This window comes from Cheilinus undulatus, linkage group 5, assembly GCF_018320785.1.
Source record: "Cheilinus undulatus linkage group 5, ASM1832078v1, whole genome shotgun sequence".
NCBI classification, from domain to species: domain Eukaryota; kingdom Metazoa; phylum Chordata; class Actinopteri; order Labriformes; family Labridae; genus Cheilinus; species Cheilinus undulatus.
This window is the reverse complement of record NC_054869.1, coordinates 28,816,437-28,839,433: the sequence shown is the minus strand read 5'-3', so window position 1 is coordinate 28,839,433 and position 22,997 is coordinate 28,816,437. Positions and strand designations below refer to the sequence as shown.

General features: G+C 38.4%; 3 protein-coding genes across 5 annotated transcripts; all 3 read right to left on the bottom strand.

Annotated features, from left to right (window-relative positions):
- Positions 1-149: 149 nt before the first annotated feature.
- Positions 150-3,222, bottom strand: zgc:101858 (uncharacterized protein LOC449555 homolog). Its single transcript, XM_041788105.1, has 8 exons — positions 3,117-3,222; positions 2,816-2,986; positions 2,059-2,237; positions 1,028-1,121; positions 878-947; positions 751-787; positions 557-620; positions 150-366 (listed from the first exon to the last, which is right to left on the bottom strand). The coding sequence occupies exons 1-8, from the start codon at positions 3,138-3,140 to the stop codon at positions 208-210; spliced, it is 798 nt and encodes a 265-aa protein (XP_041644039.1). The 5' UTR covers positions 3,141-3,222; the 3' UTR covers positions 150-207.
- A 1,548-nt stretch (positions 3,223-4,770) lies between these two features.
- ppil3 (peptidylprolyl isomerase (cyclophilin)-like 3) lies at positions 4,771-6,734 on the bottom strand. 2 transcript variants are annotated; one of them, XM_041786696.1, is made up of 6 exons: positions 6,604-6,734; positions 6,280-6,354; positions 5,937-6,030; positions 5,764-5,831; positions 5,551-5,669; positions 4,771-5,169 (listed from the first exon to the last, which is right to left on the bottom strand). In XM_041786696.1, exons 1-6 carry the CDS (start codon positions 6,604-6,606, stop codon positions 5,043-5,045), a joined length of 486 nt encoding a protein of 161 aa, XP_041642630.1. In that variant the 5' UTR covers positions 6,607-6,734; the 3' UTR covers positions 4,771-5,042. The 2 variants fall into 2 exon arrangements, with proteins under 2 accessions (XP_041642630.1, XP_041642629.1); XM_041786695.1 differs by lacking the exon at positions 6,604-6,734 and adding an exon at positions 6,477-6,530.
- Positions 6,735-12,465: 5,731 nt separating this feature from the next.
- On the bottom strand, positions 12,466-22,986 carry lrrc8ab (leucine rich repeat containing 8 VRAC subunit Ab). 2 transcript variants are annotated; one of them, XM_041787155.1, is made up of 4 exons: positions 22,817-22,986; positions 22,091-22,216; positions 15,019-17,137; positions 12,466-14,881 (listed from the first exon to the last, which is right to left on the bottom strand). In XM_041787155.1, the coding sequence occupies exons 3-4, from the start codon at positions 17,128-17,130 to the stop codon at positions 14,606-14,608; spliced, it is 2,388 nt and encodes a 795-aa protein (XP_041643089.1). In that variant the 5' UTR covers positions 17,131-17,137; positions 22,091-22,216; positions 22,817-22,986; the 3' UTR covers positions 12,466-14,605. The 2 variants fall into 2 exon arrangements, with proteins under 2 accessions (XP_041643089.1, XP_041643090.1); XM_041787156.1 differs by lacking the exons at positions 22,091-22,216; positions 22,817-22,986 and adding an exon at positions 21,428-21,529.
- Between the last annotated feature and the right edge of the window lie 11 nt (positions 22,987-22,997).

Sequence of the window (22,997 nt, the reverse complement as noted above, 5' to 3'; positions counted from 1 at the left end):
TCCTGACAGCTTTTACCACTGCTAACAGAGTCAATTTGTGTCTTTGAACTAATACCTTGTTTTTTCCATCATATGTTCCCCTCTGAGCAGTTTTAGTGACAATAAAGACACTTTTAAATGCAGCACATTTGACAAAAAACACAGGCACATTTCAGAGTTTGAAAGCAGTTTATTAGAGGACTGCTGGATCATATCATATACATGATCTTATCTTGGGCACATAGCATGGCGACCCCCATCGATTGGGAGGTTTACTCCTGTAATGAAGCTGGCAGCATCAGATGCCAGGAAGGCGATGCTATTGGCCACTTCCTCCACCTCCCCTGGTCGGCCGAGGGCATGGGTCTGCCTACACTTGTCAAGGAACTGTAAGGGAAAAAAACATTAGAAGAATGAAGATCCATATCTTGAATGCATGATTAAAAAAAATTACTAAAAATGAAGCTTTTTTGCACTGATCTCTTTAAACACTATTATTTTCTTCTGTGACAGATGCCAGCACTCTATCACAACATCCCTGAGGGAAGAAATCACTTCTGGAGACTTGACGTGGTACCTGAGCGTACTGATCCTCATCTAGTCCAGCTCTCTTGTGGACGTCTGTGATGATCACACCAGGGCTGAAGAGATGCAGCATGTAAAGAGATACAAAACTAAGTGCATCATGGTAACTTTCATCAAAAACAATCAGAGTCAGTCTTGCTGAAATGTTTGTCTTTAGGTCAAATATACCCATACTAAATCACCTACCAGACGGAGTTCACCCTGATCTGCTTACATGCCAGCTCTGTTAAAAAAAAAACAACAAAGTAATTTATTTATTCTGGGAAACTATAAAGGCTAATGCACAGTGTGTAAGAAACTATTTCTCACCCACCAAGTGCTATACAACGTGTGAACTGGTCAATGGCAGACTTGGACATGCAGTATGCCAGCACACCAGGGAACTGCAAAGAAAGGACAACAGTGATAACAGCAGCACACTTCAATGTACAGAAACATCTATGTCCAACTGCTTCACACTTACTGCTCTTTGTCCATTTACACTGGATACATTGACAATGGAGCCTTTGGTCTTAATCAGGTGAGGCACACAGAGCTGAGTCAGCTGGTATACAGACCTGGAAAATGACAGAAATGTTAGCAACCAAGATGACTAAAAATGATCCTAAACTGTACGCTTTAGAAGAAGTACAAGCAACAGCATTCAGCAGTCTTTTAAAGCAATTCAGTAAATCACATACTATACCCAGCATGACAAAGGCATTCCTGTAGCCATGTGTTTGTACTGGTTGAATGGCGAATAATGCCATTGAGCCTTACTTGCTGTGAACTGCTGACCGCGCAGCCTGGTAGGCTCTTTAGTGAAATGTATAGCTGAGTTCAACATACATTACACCTCTGAAGTGGAATGTGCTGACAGTGTTCAGTACTGTGACATCAGCTGAATAACCTATAGCTACTGTAGCATGTATACACAAAGAAACTGAGATTCATGCAAAACACCGCCTAGAAAAGTCTTTCATTATGCCCCTCAGTACATTTTTTATACATGAAATATTAACACAACTGATTTTTTTGTTTTTTACTGTAACTTAAAAATACATCAAAATGTTCTTTCTTAAGTCCTAATTACAGACATGATATGCTCCACTTGTGACACCTTAAATCACATTACAGCTCACTAAATAATTTTATCAAAATTTTTTAGAACGTTTTTAAAGTCCTGATATTAAATTTATAATTGTTTTATTCAAATTTATGACACTAAAAATGAAAATTGTCTATGTCCTTATTTTTCTTTGTGTAATCTGTCAAACAATGCATTTCTTGTCTTACTGTAAATAAAAAGTGACAGTGGTCAAATCTTACACGTGAACCAGAAAATTGGTCTTTAATTACATTGAGATACCATTACATCCCTGTCTTTGTTAATTCATCCTTCATCCTTACATGGCTTTACCTAAAATACACTACATTTAATAACTATTGCATGAGGCATACCCCAGCTTCAGAACAGCGTACCACTACAGATTATGCACTAGTATGTCTTCATACCTGACATTGATGTTCATGACCTTGTCAAACTGAGTCAGGTCTGTTGTCTCGATGCTGCCCATGGCCAGGATGCCAGCGCTGTTCACCAAGACATCCAGACGGCCAAAGTGAGAGATGGTTTTCTCCACTGTCTTCCTGACCATCTCCTCATCAGTAAGGTCTCCGGGAACAAGCAGGGGCTAAACACAGAGGGGCTTGTTTATTGATGGTCTGCTTTAAAGGCATTTTTGCAAGGATGAGGGAGGGAAGACGTTTTCAATGAACAAATCACCTTGCTACAGGCAACATTATTGAGACTATAAAGACTATAAGCACATCTTCAAATCAAGTAGTGTATGTACTCAACATGTATTCCACTGTAAAGTGGCCAGACTTTATTTCATCAACATGTAATAGAACATTTACAGGCATATCCCTGCTGCAGATACTCATTATAAATCTACAAATTTTAATGAGTTTTCGCTCAAGCTGTTGTGTTTTTCTCTTATACCAAACTGAACTGAGGCGTACTATTGTAATAGCTGGTGTAATAACACTACTTTTAAAGTTATATCCCCTTTTAACATAGTCTATGTGGAGTCTTAAGTGCAGCAATAGAAACGTGCCACGCTAAACCCCATAAAAAAACAGACTAAAATGAATTCAGTAATGATGCTGATAATTTTAATAAGTTGTCTACTAGAACGTTTGTATAAACTTTGGCACGATGTCACTAAACGTGATCTTAGTCACATAGTGTCCTGATCAGAGTTTTTACCTCGATACCTCCACACTCGGTACACTGTTTGGCCACTCTGTGGAGGTTTTCCAAGTCGCGGCCATTCAGAGCCAGCAGAGCTCCCAGTTTGGCGAACAGGATGCTCGTGCCTGCTCCAATACCTGAGCTGGCTCCAGTGATGAGGGTCACTTTTCCCCTCAGGGAAGACACCTAAACAACAACAACAAAACCTCTTTGATTACCCACAGAAACTATACATCAATCATCAGACACGTATACTTTCAAGCAGTGATAAATGCAATTGAACATCTGCAATCCCCATGCAAGGTGGTCAACTCACCTTAAGAATATCGTCCGAGGCCATGATTGCGGGGCTTACATGTATGTACTCACGCCACGACCCTGTCTATTTAAACCCTTACAGCAGCATGCTTCGTCCACTAATGATGACGAAGTATGACGTGTGCTGTACATGTTTTGTAGTTCATGTGACTACAACAGCGGAAAAAAGTGTCTACATCAGCGCTCTTGTTGTAAATCTGTGCATTCAACCCACCTCGTGAAACTTCACTGTGAAAGTGGGGACACGCACAAATTCAGCACGTAAAGAAACAGAGAGGTATAAAAAAATTCTTAAAATGTTTTATTCAGTACAAAAATACTGATTTTATTTACATATCTGAATTTGTCAAACATTATCACAAAGAGTAAGACAAGGAAAGCCATTTTATTGATAAATATTATAGAGGTTAAATGGAAAGAATAACCTGTACTGTTCATTTACTAAACAACTGTTGATTGTTTAGGTCGGTGGTTCTCAATAGAACTGATTCTGCCTGCAAGTTTGAATTCACTCTTAGTCTTTTGATTTAAATGCACTTTAGTTTTAGTCACATTTTAGTAATTTTTAACATTTTTCATTTCAGTCAACAAAGACTCAAAAACATTTTAGTTTAGTTTGTCCCAGTTTAAAAGTCCCAACATTTTAGTACATACTTTAGTCAAAACATTTTTCTTTGAAATAATTTTGGCAATATTTTAAGATAAATATAAATGTAAAACATTCATACCAATGAACAATCAATACTTTAATTTATTTAAAATCTCCTGATGAAAATAGTGGCATACCATATATGCGCAGTAAAAGAAACAGTCATGCATACTGAATGTCCAACAGTTACAATGTCATTCAGCACACGCTTTTGTGCAAAGCGACACACATTTGAGAGATGTACTGTTCATGGCATTAAGGACCTTGCCCAAAGGCCCACACTGGATATTGATTGTGCTCTGACCTGGATTTGAACCCCCAGGTTTTGATCTCCTGTGCCGAAGTCAGCACTGTATAACACCAAGCTATCCACCATTGAGGAATCATTCACACACAAATATTTTACTCTTGTTTTAGTTAACTTGATGAAATTGAATTGACTTTTCGTCTGATATTTTGACCACAAAAGATCTATTTTTAGCTTGTCTTGTCTTCTTGGAAAGAGTTGGTCGTCTGGTAAGTCAGGACCCAAAAGTTGGTCACTAATGTGTAATTGAAAAAAAATGTGGCATGTCTTATGGCTTCAACAGACATGTTAATATTTCACTCAGTTTTTCCGTGATAAAGAATAATTAATAGTTTTTTTTACTCAAGATTTTGACTGTATTTATGTGTTCTCCTTAAACTGACAATGCTGTTTTTCCCATGATGATGACTTAATTTATCATGATCTCTAGAAAACAATCATGATACTTACACATAAATAAAATGTATGCAGGCATGTTATCCCAGGGATCTGTAATGACATGCCTGACAAAAACAAACACGTTTAAATATTTTTTTGTGTCCCCCTTTGTTCAGTCATAAATTTTGTTCTATCTGTGGTCCAAACTGCAACACAGTAAATAAACCTGAGTGGAATAAGTTTTCAGATATGTGGACTGCTTTCTCTCATCAAGGAGATGATGTAGATCCTCAGGACAGCCAAGTTGAGAACAAAATATTTAAATCAAAAGAGATGCAAAGCATTTATTAAGAATCATGACTATACCTAAAACGGAAGTGTAACTCCCAACCCCTGCCAGCAAATGATATTTACAAATAAGGCAATTTCCCTTGTAAATTTATTAGCTTTTTTTCTAAGTCTACAATTCCAGGCTCAGTGTCTTGGCAGATATGACATATTCTCTGCAATCTCTAGATCATACATAATATAAAATGACCATATGACATTTTTGATGAATGCCTATTCACATTTTTTGACAGAAAAGATATCTATCCAGCAAAAGGGTTGGCATGTATGGTCACGTCTTTTATCTTAGTTTCAGTGAGAGGTCGGAACGTCTTTTCATTGACAGGAAGTTTCTCCAGTTCATCAAGAGTTTCCAGGCCATCGATGATCCTACATGTAAAGAAGAAGGAAGAAAAAAAAAAAAACATATACTTTAGTGTACACCCAGGGCTGTTAAGGATTCGGGGCCAGGCTCATGGGCACCTCAAGTGAAGTGACTTTGCACCTCCCCAGCTACCAGACCAGTTGCCAGACTTGGCCCAACTGGAATTTTAACCAGCAATTGTCCAGTTCCAAACATGTCCTTACAGACAGAGCTACTACCACTCCATTAAAACAGAGTAATGCATCAGCTGCTATTCATCATTCACTGTTAACATTTAATTCTACTTTATCAGCAAAAAATGTGTCTATCAAGTCAAAACATCCTTTCTTGTATCAAACATGGTCTCAGATTTAAAAAAAAAAAAAAAAATTATAAATGCTGCATACTTTCCGAACACTGTGTACTTCATGTCCAGATGAGGCTGTTTGGCATATGTGAAGAAAAACTGGGAGCCATTTGTATTGGGGCCATTGTTTGCCATTGAGACCACTCCTCTGACATTATGCTGTGGATGAGAGACAAGATATTAAAAAACTACTGAAAATGAAGCAGAAGCTCGCTTTATGAGGAAGAGATATGTGTGAGGATAAGGCACTTACCTTTAGGTGTTCACTGAACTCGTCTTCAAATTTGCGACCCCATATACTCGTTCCTCCTTTACCTGTGCCTGAATGATTTAATCCAAATAAAGAGAAAAACACAAAGTGAATATAAAGTAGGACATTTAACCTGAGAAAGTCCCAGATCTAATAACAAAACAAAACCACATTACCTGTAGGGTCTCCAGTTTGAACCATAAAACCCTTGATATTTCGATGGAAGACACTGCCATTATAGAATCCACTAGCGCACAAAGCAAGAAAATTCTGAAAAAACAAGTGCATGCCAGGATACTTGATTAAACTTTTGAAGAAAAACACGTAAATGTGAGACATTTACCGCAGTATTATTACAAGTATTACTGATAGTTAAAACATGATCACTTGAAGCAAACAACTCAACCCTCTCCCATACTTTGTAAAAGAGAGCAGTGTCAAAACAGACTGGTCTGAAAGTTTAAAGTCGCTTTAATTGAGGGTTGTCACAGTCACTATTCCTGAGTAATCAGTATTTACCTCGCATGCTTTCGGTGTCCGCTCACAAAACAATTCAATTTTGATTTCTCCGAGATCTGTGTGAAGTGTAACAGCCTGTAGAACCACAAAATTTAAACAATTCAACTTTTAACATTAAAATGACTCACCACTCGTCATTGTTTGACACCTAGCTTAACCGGCTACCCTGACTGCAATAATGGAAAAGTTCTTATTACCAAAGATAACGAGCTGAATATATAAAATGTTATCCTCATAAGAACACTATTACTCAACATCAGCTTCTACTGATGTCCTTCCTCATATAAACAACAAAGCAGAAAAAATATTCACAATGAAAGTTACCATTTCAAACGCCGTGCCTGCGAAAATGTGCGTTAAAGAATCACGTCCGTGTAGTTAGAGCTACCGAGGGCAGAAAGGTTCCGCATTGACATTGCGATCAATGCAAATCGCCCACACAAACGTATTTTTCCTCATCATGTTTATGTTATTCCCTTTAATGTTTTTCCGTAATTTCAGTTGACTTTTGCATTATTATGGATATTTTTGTCCAAATGAGTCATCTTCCTCTTTTAACTTTTCCATTTTTGATCCTTTCCCTTAAAGACACCCTATTATAGTTAACACCAGCGTTAATCTCCATTAGCACAGCACTAGAAGCATTGAGCCCAATAAACCTTGCCTAACTATAGTGCAGGACTGTCGAGCAGACCAAGCTCATGTTCACAGCCCTCAGCCGACGCTGTGGTGGAGTTGGAAAAGGCTAGAAGGACAGTTAGGGGTGGAGAAAAGCAGGAGGAGAGGGACAAAACAGCAAATGAAAGACAAATGTATGGCTATTGTCGCCAAAAGCCTACCTCCCATTTTCTAGGAAATTTCTTTGACTTTACTGATGATGGTAACAATATGTGAAAAAATAGCCTTCACAGCTATAATTGAAAACAGAACACTGCAGTATTATTATTAGCAGGTTTGATCGTAATTAAATCGAGAGAACCATAGCAGTGAAGTAGTATTGCTGTTCTGCGAAGGTATTAATATATTGATTTCAATTTCCCATTTCATTCGACTTTTCATTAATGTGCTTGGGTACAGAGCTCTGTGAACAGCCAGCTTCTTTAGCAGTGACCTGTTGTGTCTTACCGTCTTTGTGCAGGATGTCAGTGATTGTCTTTTGGACTGTCAAGTCAGCAGTCTTCCCCATGATGTGTAGGCCACTGATCCAGAGTGAGAGACCATTTGAAGGCTCAGGCCACCATGGCAGCTGTTTTGAGTTAATAAACTGATTGATGTGACACCTTGAGTCTCCAGCATTGAACTTTTTCCACAATAGTATAAATTCCTGGCATACTCAATTTTGGGTTTTTATTAGCTGTAAGCCAAAATCATCAAAATCAAAAGAAATAAACACTTAAAATATATCAGTTGGTGTGTAAAGAATCTGAGTTTAACTTGATTTGAATTAATGAAATAAACAGTTTGAAGATACTGACTGAGATATACCTGTAGGACAGGCAATTCCAATAAGAGGATTTTAAGCTAGATGGACTCAGCCAAAAATCCCAGTATGCATTTTTAAAAATGTGTTGTGCTTAAACCCCAACCAAATTTATTCCACCAAAAAAGTAGTTTATCAAACTACATGTCTTATATACAGAAAGTCTGACATTAAATTTAATACTTTTTAAAGATCATTTTCATAAATTTCAAAACTCTAGCACAGCTTCAATTAATAACCTGTTACATTAATGACAGTTGTGTATGTTTTGTGCTGAAAATAAGCACATTTTAGGATACTTATACTTTTAATTCTTAATTTATAGCTTTTAAAGCCATAACCTCTTTATATCACTCTAAGAATAACAAAGATCAAAATTTGAAAACTTACAGCGATGCATTTAACACTTTTTAAAAGCCCTACTTTTGACTAAATTGATCAACTTTTAATACTTTTTAAGACCCTGCATCAATGTAACTCTGAATATGTTCTTTACCATTGGACTGACTCATTTCATGCATGGTTTTAAATAGTTAACTCAATGAATACCCATGGAACAGGGCCAATAAGACAGGAAATCAACAGTAACAATGACACATTTTGTAGACCAAGTTTATTTGCATTTACCTCTAGTGAATGGTGTGCAGGGAAGGATGAGAGTAAAGTTCAAACATAATACTGTTACATAGTTCATTTCAATACAGATGAGTTCCTTATAAATGGAAAACTTTGGTAACTAAACACCTTGTGAGGTCAAATTAGTACATGACTGGTTTGGAGCTGGACACTGAAAAACACTGGGGAAAAACAGAAAATGTACCCAAAAGAAGAGAAGAAAGAGTGGACATCAGGGGTTAAACTGGTCTAACATGTCAACATACACTCACATGAATAACACTCATACAGTACATGCACTCTTCTTCTGTGCTAATCACAATGAAGAGAAAACCTCAGAAATAATAGTGTAATTTACACATGGTCACTGACAATTAATGTTAAACAAGGTAAAACACAGTGGTATCTTTAAAACACAAACATTTTCTTTTAAACCAGCAGCCGATATTAAATACATCAAACTAGAAAAGAATGTATAAATGCATATAAAACTGTAACTGTATAAAACAACTGCTTAAAAGAATAAAAACACCAGATGTAAGAAAATAGGCAATGAACTCATAAAAGAAGTGTGTACTAAATTGTTTTCCTGAGAAATTCATTTATACTTTAATAATGCTATTAGCTGTCAAATGATAAAAATGAGGGACAATACAGAAAAAGTAGGGATAAACCAGAACTGTGACAAACCTACTCTAGATATTTATACCACTTTGCTAGAAACCTACACCATATAGTTTATGTACTGACCATTTAAATGCAGTGCTCACTGCCATTTGACACAAGTTTTTCTCTTTATTAGAGGAGTTGATTGTCATAAGCGGTGCTTTATTACTGAGGTGTTCTGGGTGTCATCTGAAATGTTCAAGTTAAAACATAAAAGTGACAGTGTTTAATGTTTTGTTCCAAAAACTAACATATTTTAATCTCATGGCTGGCAGTCATTAAATTAAACTTTCCCCACTCATATAAACATATACAAGCATCTCTTTAATTCATTATGTTGTAAATAGTTATTTGTTTTATCTAAACGAATCTTGTTGGTGAGGTGCTACAGTGCAAAAGCATTCTCTACACTACAACCAAAAACTTTCTTGATTTGAACACCTTCTCATCACTTAAGTAAAATCAGTGTGACAAAAATTGCTGGTGCAAGTTAGAAAACTCAGCACTATAATCTTGACTTGGGTTAAATAAAGGCATTATTGCACAATATAGCATAGTTAAACAAGTTAGTAAACTGAAAGTACATAGCTTAAACTAAATCTATGCTTTTCAACCCAGATACTGGCATTTATATCTCATAAAAATGAAATACAAACTTATTCTATCTCTGGGGCAAACATAAAGATCCCAACTGGGTCTTGTGCTGAATCAGAGCTGCGCATTGATCTTAAATATCACCCCAGTAGCATCATGCTGGTTACTGTGGCAAACATGAGTGCAGAAGAAAAGTCACTCCCAAGCAAAAGTAATAAAAAAATGAACCATGAACAATATTTCAGAAATTAGACAACATTGATTTAAAAGTATGGAGGTTCATAGCTGAGAGGAAAAAAAATAAGGAAAAATTCAAGAATGGCAAAAATGTTTTTAAAAATAGTTTCATCCCCCACAATTTTGAAATAAAAGGTCAGATTTCTTGACCAAAATGTCCACAAATTAAGGACAAGCTTAACCTTTTTTAAAATTTGATTTAGTGTAGTTAAAAAATAAATGATGTCATCCAAGTATTTTTCTTAATCAAGTATCACTCTAGAGATCTGTTCATCAGAAGGGGAGCATATTGTACACAAAAAAGCCATTTGGGGAAAACCTTCTATTGACTAAGTAAGTTTTACTCACCACTCACTGCTAAATTTTAGTGTTACATAAAAACCTGAAAGAGATTTAACTGGATAATATAATTCGTTAGTTTTACGCCCCTCTGACTTCAACACTAGTTTTGTTTAACAGTTCACTGCAACACTGGTTAAGAAAGGTAAAGCTGCTCCAGGGTAGATGTTCAAATAAAATAAGTTAGCACAGGCAGTGTCACCAGGTGAACTTTCAACAGTAAAGGTCCCATTAATCACCTCTGACACATCATATGCTTCTATCAATAATTCCCATATATATTTCTCCTGTCAAGTATGGCCACTAGTGGAAAGTCCACATGGAGTAATGAAATTAAACATGTAGTAGTAGTTCAGTACAGCTTCAAAGACAATTATCCACATCTAAACCCAAGTGTTTTGAACTTAAATGACGTACTCTGTGCAGCCTGTGCCATGCTCAAGCAAAGTCCAGTTGGTTTGACCAGTCTGAATGCTCTGCAACGCACTCAGGCACGTACACTAGTTTGACCTTGCGAGAGTGGGCTTCCGCATAGTAAAATTGCTCCTGCACTTAAAGCAGCACAGGTGCGCAGGATGTGATGTGCAATCGATACAACCCAATCATTTGAGACGATGCTGGAGTGTTACAAGAACTGCATCTGACCAAAATGACCCAAAAGTAGCCACAAAGTGAGTTACTGTCACATGTTCAGTGTATTTCACCATTGCGCAGACACAGCCAGAGGGCACTGTTTTTGTAAACTTGATGACATACAGTTGCAAGAAAAAGTATGTGAACCCTTAGGGATTTCTTGGATTTCTGCATAAATTGGTCATAAAATGTGCTCTGATTTTCATTGAAGTCACAACAATAGACAAACACAGTCTGCTTAAACTAATACCGCACAAAAAATACGTTTTTATGTTTTTACTGAACAAAGCATGTAAACATTCACAGTGCAGGGAGGAAAAAGTATGTGAACCCCTAGGCTAATGACTTCTCCAAGAGCTAATTGGAGCCAGGAGTCAGCCAACCTGGAGTCCAATCAATGTGATGAGATTGGATGTGTTGGTTAAAGCTGCCCTGCCCTATAAAAAACACACACCAGCTTTGAATTTACTGATCTCAAGAAGCATTGCCTGATGTGAACCTGGCACAAAAGAGCTCTAAGAAGACCTTCGATCAAGAATTGTTGACTTGCATGAGGCTGGAAAGGGTGAGAAAAGTATCTCTAAAAGCCTTCATGTTCATGTGTCCACGGTAAGACAGACTGTCTACAAATGGAGAAAGTTCAGCACTGTTGCTACTCTCCCCAGGCGTGGTCGTCCTGTAAAGATGACTGCAAGAGCACAGCGCAGAATGCTCAATGAGGTGAAGAAGAATCCTAGAGTGTCAGCTAAAGACTTACAGAAATCTCTGGCACATGCTAACATTTGTGTTGACAAATCTACAATAAGTAAAACATTAAACAAGAATGGGGTTCATGGGAGGACACCACAGAGGAAGCCACTGCTGTCCAGAAAAACCATTGCTGCACATTTGAAGTTTGCAAAAGAGCACCTGGATGTTCCACAGCACTACTGGCAAAATATTCTGTAGACAGATGAAACCAAAACTGAGTTGTTTGGAAGGAACACACGCTATTGTGGAGAAAAAAAGGCACAGCACACCAACATCAAAACCTCATCCCAACTGTGAAATATGTTGGAGGGGCCATCATGGTTTGGGGCTGCTTTGCTGCCTCAGGGCCTGGACAGATTGCTGTCATTGACGGAAAAAATGAATTCCCAAGTTTATCAAGACATTTTCCAGGAAAACTTAAGACCATCTGTCTGCCAACTGAAGCTCAACAGAGGATGGGTGATGCAACAGGACAACAACCCAAAGCATAGAAGTAAATCAACAACAGAATGGCTTCAACAGAAGAAAATATGCCTTCTGGAGTGGCCAAGTCAGAGTCCTGACCTCAACCCAATTGAGATGCAGTGGCATAACCTCAAGAGAGCGATTCACACCAGACATCCCAAGAATATTGCTGAGCTGAAACAGTTTTGTAAAGAGGAATGGTCCAAAAGTCCTCCTGACCGTTGTGCAGATCTGATCTGCAACTACAGGAAACGTTTGGTTGAGGTTATTGCTGCCAAAGGAGGGTCAACCAGTCATTAGCCTAGGGGTTCACATACTGTTGCCCCCCTGCACTGTGAATATTTACATGATTTGTTCAATAAAAACATGAAAACATATCATTTTTTGTGTGGTATTAGTTTAAGCAGACTGTGTTTGTCTAATGTTGTGACTTCGATGAAGATCAGAATACATTTTATGACCAATTTATGCAGAAATCCAAGAAATCCCTAAGGGTTCGCATACTTTTTTTGCAGCTGCATCTGTGCTCAGGCCTGGTTGTGCTTTGAGCAGTGTAAGTGCAAGCCAGAGGAGGACTGGCGAGTGGGGACAGGCATGCTGTAGCATGACACAGGGTGACTGGTCCTAGTGTGAGTGCACCCATAAAACGCCCCAACAAAAACAAGACAACAGAGAAAGTGTTGATCAAAGTTAAGGCAACCAACCTGAAAGTCATGGCTCTTTTCGAAAATGCCCCATTATCTTGCTTTCATATTTAATCTGTCAGAATTACAACACTTCCTTTAATTATTGGAATGTAACCTATTTACAAAAACTTTAAGCCTTTCAAATTCGAGGCTAAAACATAACTTTTAGTTTCAGAAATTGACATTTTGGACCTTATTGCAATGTTCCTCCACATATTGAAATGGATCCAAGTCCATATTAAACTCAGAATGTAGAATATAATAATCTAATATTTTTTGATTAAAATTTGTTGGAATCTTACACTACCTTTTCCAGGTAGAGACAAGAAAATAAAACTAACTCTTGGTCCAAAAACATGTTTGACTTAAAAGATATATCTACTTCTAGTACTTTATAAAAATCAGACAATAAAACTTAAATATCAGGGTGTAGAAGCTGACCAGTGCATACCTTATACTCCCCACAGAAAGTGTTGTAAAACATATCTAGTGTTTCAGGTAACTTAAAGTAGTTTCAGACAAACAATTAAAACTTTGAGGCTCCATTTCAACTTAAAAATATGTTATCTTTTGTAAAATTATTTCTAGTTCCTGTAACATTTTATCACTGAAATCCCATTCACCATTTTGCCCGTATTTATTTATTTTGTGCAATTTAGTACAAGCACAAAATGTGGATGCAGCATGAGCATTAAAAAGATTTTGCTCAGTTCCCTCTGAATAGTGTACTAGTAGCAGGGTTCGGTATCTACAGTGCAAGATAGACCTCTGATGTATTTGTACTAGGGTGATGTTTTGTTTTACTTTTCAACTTGGTAGCTTTTAGCAGAGTAATTGCTTTTCCCCAAGTCAAAACACTCTAAAAGTCTTTCCACAGAAAGAGGCCATCAACAGCTTCACTTTGCCAGACTTGCTCCATGTAAGGAGCGCATAGTCTCATCTAATTCCACATGTTGTAATCTACCAACTCAGGCCAACCAAAGACAAATCCTCAGCCTCCACAGTATTTAAACAACTAACCGTCCCCTTCTTCCTACAACAAATTTGAAAATCCATGAACATTATTGCCAACCATCTGCAGAAAAAATTAATACCAGGGACAATTTCTCTAAGATCCATCCTGAACTACAGTTGGAAGAACTAAAAACACATTAAACATCCACTATTCTGGAAATGATTACTAAATGGAATATTTAGTTGGTATTTCAATCCAATACATCAAAAAACACAATCATATTACAATACATTAAATATGAGTGTAACTTTGCCACATTTCCCTTTAAACTGAGTAAGAACTTTGCAATTCAAGATTTCATGATTCATTATATTCTCATGTGATTGTTACAACTTGATAGTAGAGGAACATGTGGCTTCTGCAGTTACAAAGACAGGAAGCTTTATGAGATCAGTTTGCCATCTCATTTGTCAAACAACAAAACAGGACAGATTGTTTACCATATATAATGTTGATGAAAGAAAACAAACTTTCTTCAAAGATTTTCTTAGTACTAGTAAAGTTTTCCAGGAGTTTTGCATATTTAATCTTCTCCATGACAGGGGAGAGGCATTAAATCTAAACATGCCCTTGATAGCAATTTCATGGCTACAGTATTGCTAAAATTATTAATACCTGGTTAATGGCAAGGCCAGCGAATCAACAGCAGTGCTGAGAAGAAGTGAAACGTCTAGAGGCTATTCTGTATTTTGCTTCTGCCCTGTTCTCGATACCCAACCTTACTGTTAGTACACTTCAGCAGGACTACAGGCAGCTTCAACAATCCCTCTGGGACAGTTGAGGTGTTCCTCCAGTGTCAGGACCCAGCTTGTCACTACCTGTTCTCACTTACAACCACAGATGAGTTCAAGCCTGTTCTTTGTCAACTTTCCACAACTGTTCCTTGACCTCCGTGGGCAGGGTGTTGAAAAGGTCCTCCTCCACGACGAGACCAGTTCTTTTAAGCTGTCGGCACTCGCCCAGCTCCACCGGCAGACATTCCAGACGATTTCCTCTTAGTTCCAGCTGTGTCAGCGCAGTCAGTTCTCCAAACCTTGATGGCAGAGATTGTAGGCAGTTGTTGCCCAAGTTCAAAGTGCGGAGTTTCTTGCACTGGAACAGCTCATTGGGCAGACTCTCAATCTATATTCCAAGGCAGGGAGGGTGTTATGATATAGGACAAACACATAGAAATCAGTGTGTCAGTAGTAGACAAGCTATGAATAATTTCACTATCAACACAGATTTAAAAAAAAGCTGGAAAACTGTAAAGCCCTTACCCTGTTAGCTGTCACAGCAAGGTACTGAAGATTCTGAAGGAAGCCAATGTCAGTAGGGATATAGGTGAGGTTGTTATGGCTCAGGTCCAGAAAGCGCAGCTTGCGGCAGTAAAACAACTGGCTGGGCATTTTCTCGATCTTGTTCCTGTTCAGATACAGCTTCTCCAGATTGGTCAGTGTGCCAATCTGAATGGGTATATAGGCAATCTGGTTGTACCAGAGCTTAAGGCAAACTAGCCGATGAAGGTGCTGGAAGCTGATAATCTCCTCGATGGTTTTCAAGTTGTTATCCTTCAGATCAATCTCCTGCAAGTTGTGTAAGCTGAAGATTGAATGTGGTATGCGTTCTAGATCACAGCGGATGAGCTCCAGTTCTGTCAGATTCACCATCTTCTTCAGACTGTTGAGAACCATCAGCTTGGTGCCTTCGTTGTTGATGGAAAGTTTCTGGAGGTGCATGCCAACATCGGTCACCACCTGAGGTAGCTTGGTGAGGTTGCTCTTCAAACGAAGAACCTTGAGCCTTTTGAGCTCCCGGAGCCCATCTATGACGATGTAGCGGTTGTTCTCCGCACTGAGGTTCCCTGTTAGATGGAGCTCACTAAGATTCTTCAAACTATAAATCCACAAAGGAATCTCTTTGATGTCTGTGAACTTGATGTGCAGAGACTTTAAGTTCTCACGCAAGAAAGCCAAAGCAGGCGCTTCAATTTTGGCCGGTGTGTGGTAGAGCCACATTTCTCGCAAGTTGACCAGCTGAGCAATAATCGGAGGGATGGTGACATCAGGGATTAGCTCCAGTTTGAGAACCTCTAGCTCCATTAGATCAAACACCGTGTCAGGAATGCCACTCAGCATAAAAAGGTGCAACTCCAACTTCTCCTGAGAGTTCTTGGTAATTCTCTGCCTCAGCTTGTCTAGTGTCCACTCGTTATTGAGGTTAAGCTGCCTCAGTTTATTTTCACTTACTTCAGAGAGGAACACTGCAAAGCGTTTCGAGTACAAAGGGTCATACTGATCTATCATGTGCATCATGAATGCAAAGTCATTCTTTACATCAGGTATGTCACTGTAGCTGCTCTCTTCTCTTATCGACTCAAATGAGTACTTTTTAAGAGAGCGCCGAAGCATCCAGCAAAGAGTGTACATGCAGATCAAACCATACACTACTACTAAGCTAATGTAGAAACAGGCTAAGATTTTAAAAAGCGTAGCCAATGGGTGAGCACAGCGGTACACGCTATAACCTGTAAGGCTCTCAATATTTACTGAACAGTCGACGCTAAATTGTATATCGTGCACGTAATACCCAGTGTAGCAGATTATCAGAATAAACTTGATTACTTTGATGATAGTCTGACGGATGTACAGCCTGTACACGATGTCTCCTTCTTCAACATGTATACGGAACTTCTTCACTTTTTCAAACAGAGCTTTTGCCTGTTCGCCTTCTTTTTTGTCCAAAACTCCTGTTTCTGTTCTGTCTACAATGCCCTGCTCAAAGCGAGTTTTTGTCCTTTGGAGCATAGGAACACTTGCTTCGACGTCCTCACTGATGACTGATTCTTTGTGGTCCATTGAGCCGTTCATTTTCATCGGTTTTGGGTCGCTCTCTTCAACCACTGTCTCAGACAGTGCCCTGGTTGTCCATGGGGAGTCAAAGCATTTCAGCAGGATGGATACAAAGTGCTCTAGTTTGGAACTAGTCCGTGGAAACTTAAACCAAAAGTTGCTGCAAGCTAGGAAAATAAGGGTGTGAAGTAATACTAAATAAGGAAAATACTTGGCAAACCAGTGCAATCTATTCTCATAACATACAGCATCAACGTAGTTATACTGGTGGCGATCCAGATCATACTGGATCCCTTTGGGCTCCAACAATAATGGCGCAGAGAGGTTTGAACTGAAGCTCTTCTTGCAGGTCTGATTGACCACCCATTTGCATGGTAGGCAGATCATTTTGTCCTGGGTGACCTGCAGTGTTCCTCCAAACACAGAAATCATGAGCATGACAATGGAGATGTAGTCGGTGAACACATCCCACCATGGTTTCAGGATGCGGTAGGCTGGTTGTGTATCCACAAAGTACCGCAGCTCAGTGATGGGGATCATGATTTATCTGTAATAGGAATGATAAGGACAGAATTATAATTGATTATACACTGTATTATAATTCCCTACAAAATCAAAAGCTCACTCCTCCTAATGTCTGAACAGCCTTTACCTGAACCACTACATGACTGCAAATCGATACTACATCACTAACCAACAAGGTCATCCATCAGAACATTGCAGAGTGTTAATTTGAAGGGTGCCAGGAGTAATGAAATAGTGATTCCGGCTTGTTGTGAAAAAGAATTGCTTAATTGACTTAACTGGGTGGGCTAGCATGTTATTGATTTAACAACTGTTAGACACGATTAATCTTGCCTTCAGAGACAGGGGACATCCTGAAAACAGCATATTAAATATTTTGCAAATTGGTAAACCAGCTATAAATAAAACATTAATTATATTCACTTCTTAAATGTTCTTCTAATTTAGGCCCAAGAAATTTGTTGAGAAGGATTAATGGCTTGTCCTCATCAAGAATGAAAAAAAAAAAAAAAAGAATTATCACACAGGCAATCAGACAGCTGCTCTGAATGTTTATTAAGGCTAAAACATAATAAATGACTATGTTAATAGGAACAATAATTTATGATTGGCTTAATCAAGAAAAATCTATGTGCTGATTCTCATTGGAACAGCACCCCAATTAGCTTTTCTGACGCTGATTATCCCACATAAACCCAGAACTTTAAACTGCAGGAAAAGAACAGAGTCTGTGAAATATTGACAAAATTTAGAAAATTATATGAAAAACTACTGTTCCTTGGTAACACTAATGGGGACATATTAACAATGGACATCAAATTTTATTTTCTGTGGAGATTGAACACATTTTGTGTTTGATAAATACAAATTATTCCCATTTAGTATTGTTATATTTTTTGGACAGAACAAAGGGAAAAGACTATAAGTTTTTAAATAGCTACTTATGTTTGTTGTTTTCAATCAAACATTTGTTAATTTAACCCTGACAGACAGAGTGGCAGCCAGCAGACACAACAGTTATGTGAGCGATGTACTGACAGCTCCTTGTGAAAACAGTGTCTAAATAAGGAAAGCATGGTAGTTTACTGTAATTGGCAGATATTAGCCCAGAAAGTTAAATTTCAGTATCAGATATGAACATTTCTGCTAGTATTTACAACTGTTGTAGTGGATGTACACGTCAGTAGTATTAATTGTAAAACTGCCCTTAAATAAAGCAAATTATACCAATGTACCATCAGGCATAGTTGGTTGCCAAGGGCGCCACATGTTCTAAAGGGCCCGCCATGAGCTCTGAACATTTTTAATGAAGTCCAAAACATTAAACAACTACCAGATTGTCTACTTACCAGGTCCTCTCTAAGCTCCGCTTTACTCAGCCTCACACAGGAAACACAATGGTTTTTACAATAAAAGAAAGGTGTGCCTATATGTATACCGTAGTGCTGAGCATTAATGAAGTTTCAATTTCAATCACAATTTTAGCTTCCAGTGATCATGAAAACAAGATTAAATGTTTACTGTACTACATGCTGTTCTTTTGTCCACAGTTTTTTTGACATAGTAAATGTTTTACTGCTGTTGTCATACTTCGGTCATGAAAATAACTATTTTTATTTATTTTTATCGTACACTATCTGACCTATTTTCACTCATATATTGCTTCTTTTTGAAGGTGTCACGAGTGTTTAACATGTAATGCAGATGCTGTTAAATCAATTAATAATCTTGTTTATTAATCTTGACCTCAATACCAATGAAAATAATTGTGGTTAGGATTTTTGCTGTAATTGAGCAGCCCTTATATAGTGGCAACAGTATCAGGCAAATCAGTTCATGACAAAAACCTAATATTGTACATTCCTAGTACAAATAAATTCATGCTCCTATTAGGCTTTCTAGAAGCAGAAGACTACTGTCGACTGGTGTTTGTTAAGGCAGACTATGAGCCACCATTTTGGCAAACAATTACAATATTGAAAAATAAGTGGAGCTGCAGGGTACTGGATTTTTGTCAATATCAAAAAAGCTGAAATTTAAAAATCCATTTGGACCAATACCAGTATTGATACAGATATATTAATGTAGCTCAGATCTTAAATTTTAGTCCCTTAAAAGGAACCCTGCATGATCACACAAGTTCGTCTTGTGGGATAGATATTTGTATGTCTCAAATGTATATTAAACTAAAAAACTCACTAAATATCCCACATATCTGCATTTTGAGTTCATTTCAGCTCATAAACTCACCAGGAGACGGCCATGTTTTGATCTGCGTCACATTAGTGTGACATCACAGTTCTGCAGCGCTCCTCTCCGTTGCTAAGCAGTAACCATTTTTCAGATGGTTTTGTTGCTTACAGCTGTTGCTGCCATGAGTTTGCTGTATGTTGGTTTTGTCTCCCTGCTGTAAAAGCTCTGTCATTCTTCCAAGTTTTGCCTCAATAAAGCTCCCTACATGTGACTGAATTCAGTATATAGTGGAAGTGTGCCGGGAGATTTTCAAAATAAAAGCATTATGTACACATGAACTGAGCTTCTCTAAAGAAATGCTACTTTTTTTGTACTTTGAAAGGTGCAGTCTGGAAGTCCTTTCATTCGGTGTTTATCTTTACCTGAACCGTGTGGAAACAGAAAGCTTCAAAAAGAGTAGAAGTTCGGGGAACAACTTTATTAAACAGACACATTTTAGCTCATGGCCTTCATCAGGTTCATCAAGAAACAGATTTCAAACATTTGCTACAACAAGGTAAATATGGATCTGTATTTATCATTTTCCTGTCTAGATGGAAAGATAACCGCTCATGGTGCAAATATAAAATAGAAGAGACCTCAAATTTTTGAATCCTCCATGCGTGAGACGTGCTGTGTTTCTGAGACACAGCCCTAACACTCCAAAATGCTCTTGTGGACAAGTTGTGACCTGTACATTCACCACGCTATGAAATAATCGTGGAACATTATGAGACGGAGATGTTTTAAAGTTAAATGCAAAGCCAGAACTACACTCCAGACATGGCTGCTGCACTGTGTCACTCCGCCCAGTGGTTTACTCAAGAAATAGTTCTGAGTATTTGCTTCATGTGTCGTAATGTTACATAACTATACGTTATTATTTCATAGCGTGGTGAATGTGCAGGACACAACTTGTCCACGAGAGCATTTTGGAGTTGTTGGATTGTGTATTTGATGAGTTTGATGAGGGAAAGCAAAAAATACCATCTGCTTCTATAGCGTTAGCTATGCAGCTGGTATATCGGTCTCCCAAGATCTAGAAAAAGCTTGCACCGACAACTAACGGAAACAAACCTATTACTAAGACTATAGGAATAGGCGAATTTGCCAAAATGTTCAAGTATCCCTTTAAACATGCTTTGTAGTTAAAAGATGCACATGCAAACAAACTTCAGTCATTAGAACACACTATAAAGTTTAAGGATTAGGATGCAAAGTGAAAGACTTCCGTTGATGTAGGTGTATTGGCCCTGCCCTGGTACCAATTTATTGGTACATACAAATGTTATTTACAGTCGATATATCAGTTGTAAGTATTGGTAGAAATGTTCTCATTTGCTGATGCTGATAATTAACTTTTAAAGCTGATACTCGCTGATACTGATATCATGCATTCCTTTAAACCATGCATACAGTAACCATGGTGCAATTCAAGGCATATCTGAACTGTGCAAACAAATTAGACATACTACAGAAACAGAGCTATTTCTTTTTGATTATGTGTGTCTGTCACTCATTTAATTTACAACAGTGAGCTTAAGACTCCTGTCCTACAGACAAGAAGTCTGATGAAAGTCACACTCATGAGCATAACAGATTGTATCGATGACAATGCCTCCAATTTGTTGGCACACTTTGACCTTCAAAAATACTTAAACTCTTTAAGGTTGTGCTTGAATACTGAACTCATGATATTCTTCAGCAAACTTTGACAGATCATAAACCTGACAGTCAACAGAGATTTAGCAATGCAGTTGATACTTCAGACTCTAACCCTTCAATATTGCTTGGTGCATTAGCTCAAGATGAATACTTGTCTGAATCAGGAAGTAAGACAATGAAACTGACATCTTGAAATAAATCTGCACACTCTGTTAAGAGGATTTGATCTGTACTGACCGCCTCTATATAGGAACAAATTTTATGTAGCAAACCTTTTATCAGCACTCAGGGCACAAGCAGTTACATAATTCATTAGTCTTTAGTGGAATTCACAACCAAGCCAGGAAAAAGAACACAATTTCTGTGTCAGGTTAGTAAATAACATCTTAACATGTTGAAAATGTGTCTTACTTACAAGTCCAAAGTATGGTAACTCCATATGTAAATCAGCCAAGAGTGATCCACAACTAGTCCTTTACCTCTGCTGTACATCAGAGCCTGATAAGACCCTTCAAATCAACCTCTAGCCTTTGGTGAGTGTGACACACCCAGCTTGTAAGCTTGAGGAGTCACTCTTCTAAAGATGATGTTCCGTTTTGGCTTGTTTAACCCAAACAACAAGAGCGCCAGGGGAGAAACCTCGCTCGTCTCCTCTCTATTCTTAGTGGTTTCCGTTAATAATACCCAGAGTATTGTCTGTGGGGGCCTTGAGAAGCACCTCCTGCGACCTTCAGGAGGAGATCCTGTTTACCTTATAGAGGCTGCTGTCTCCAGCCACTGTCTCTCTGGAATACTCCACTGTCACCTTTTGCAACCCAGCCGCTCCCAAACCCCCCCCCCCCCACCCCCCCCCACACACCTACACATACACAACAAGAGGCTGGAGTTGGCATTCATAATGCCTGTACTTTGTTAGGAAACTATAAAAGCAAGCAGACAAGACGCCTAGTCTGATCTTCAGCCAAACAAGCATATTTAGGCTGGCTCTAGTTCAAAGGGACGTTTGCACATGCAATTATTCCAAAGAAGTTGCCTGGACCTGGTGGAAAGCAGTAAATACAATAGATAAGATACTTACTAGTTTGGTGGGGTTATCTGTGCTCCAGTGTCTGATGATGTCCTGGGTGGACAAGCCACAGTGAGTGCGTCCAAAACTCTTCATGGACCATTGCCTCCCTTATTGCCATGGGGATGGATGGAAAACCTAAAAGACACATATAGATTAGTGTGATTTTAACTAGTTTCAGCACAGCAGGGAGCGACACACGTCAGAAAGTTACATACGAGCTACTAAATGAGTCATTACTGAGTTAAACGTAACACTTAATAAATAATGACTCTATGGCTAAGTCTGTGTAGTATATTGTGGAATATATGATACAGGTACTGATAAATACACTTGTCTCTCTGTACGGACGTGTCGTCTCTCCATCGGGCAGTGCATGTATCGTTAGCATGGGATGTCTTTGTCATCTGGCTAGGTAGCCGTGCAAGCACTTCTCAACAAAAAGTTAAAGCAGGGTGTCTAAATGTTTCGTAACATGGACAATATGAAGCACTATATTTGCGAAAGTACCGTTTTGTCTTACTGAAATATGCTGACACACACAAGCCAACCATAAAAGACTTTTAACAGTCAAAAACGTTAGCGAGCACAGCTAGGCTACTCTAGACTGTGCGCTAACACAGCTAATGACTGTTGTCTCTGTATGTCATCGGAAGTTTACATCCTCGAAAATGTTTTTAAAAATATGACACTGTTACTTTAGTACGATTTATTTTAACTGCGTGTTTTTCAACTCACCGTGTCTAGTCGGCTTCGGTCAAATCAAGCGCTACTGTAATATATAGCTATTAAATTGAGCTCACTATTACTAGCAGTTCAGCTAGCTAACTGTTGTTTTTCTAGTACCATCGGTACAGTTCTTTATGCTCACCGCCACGCCGATGGGTGGCAGTGTGGAGGATCGTACATTGTAGAAGAA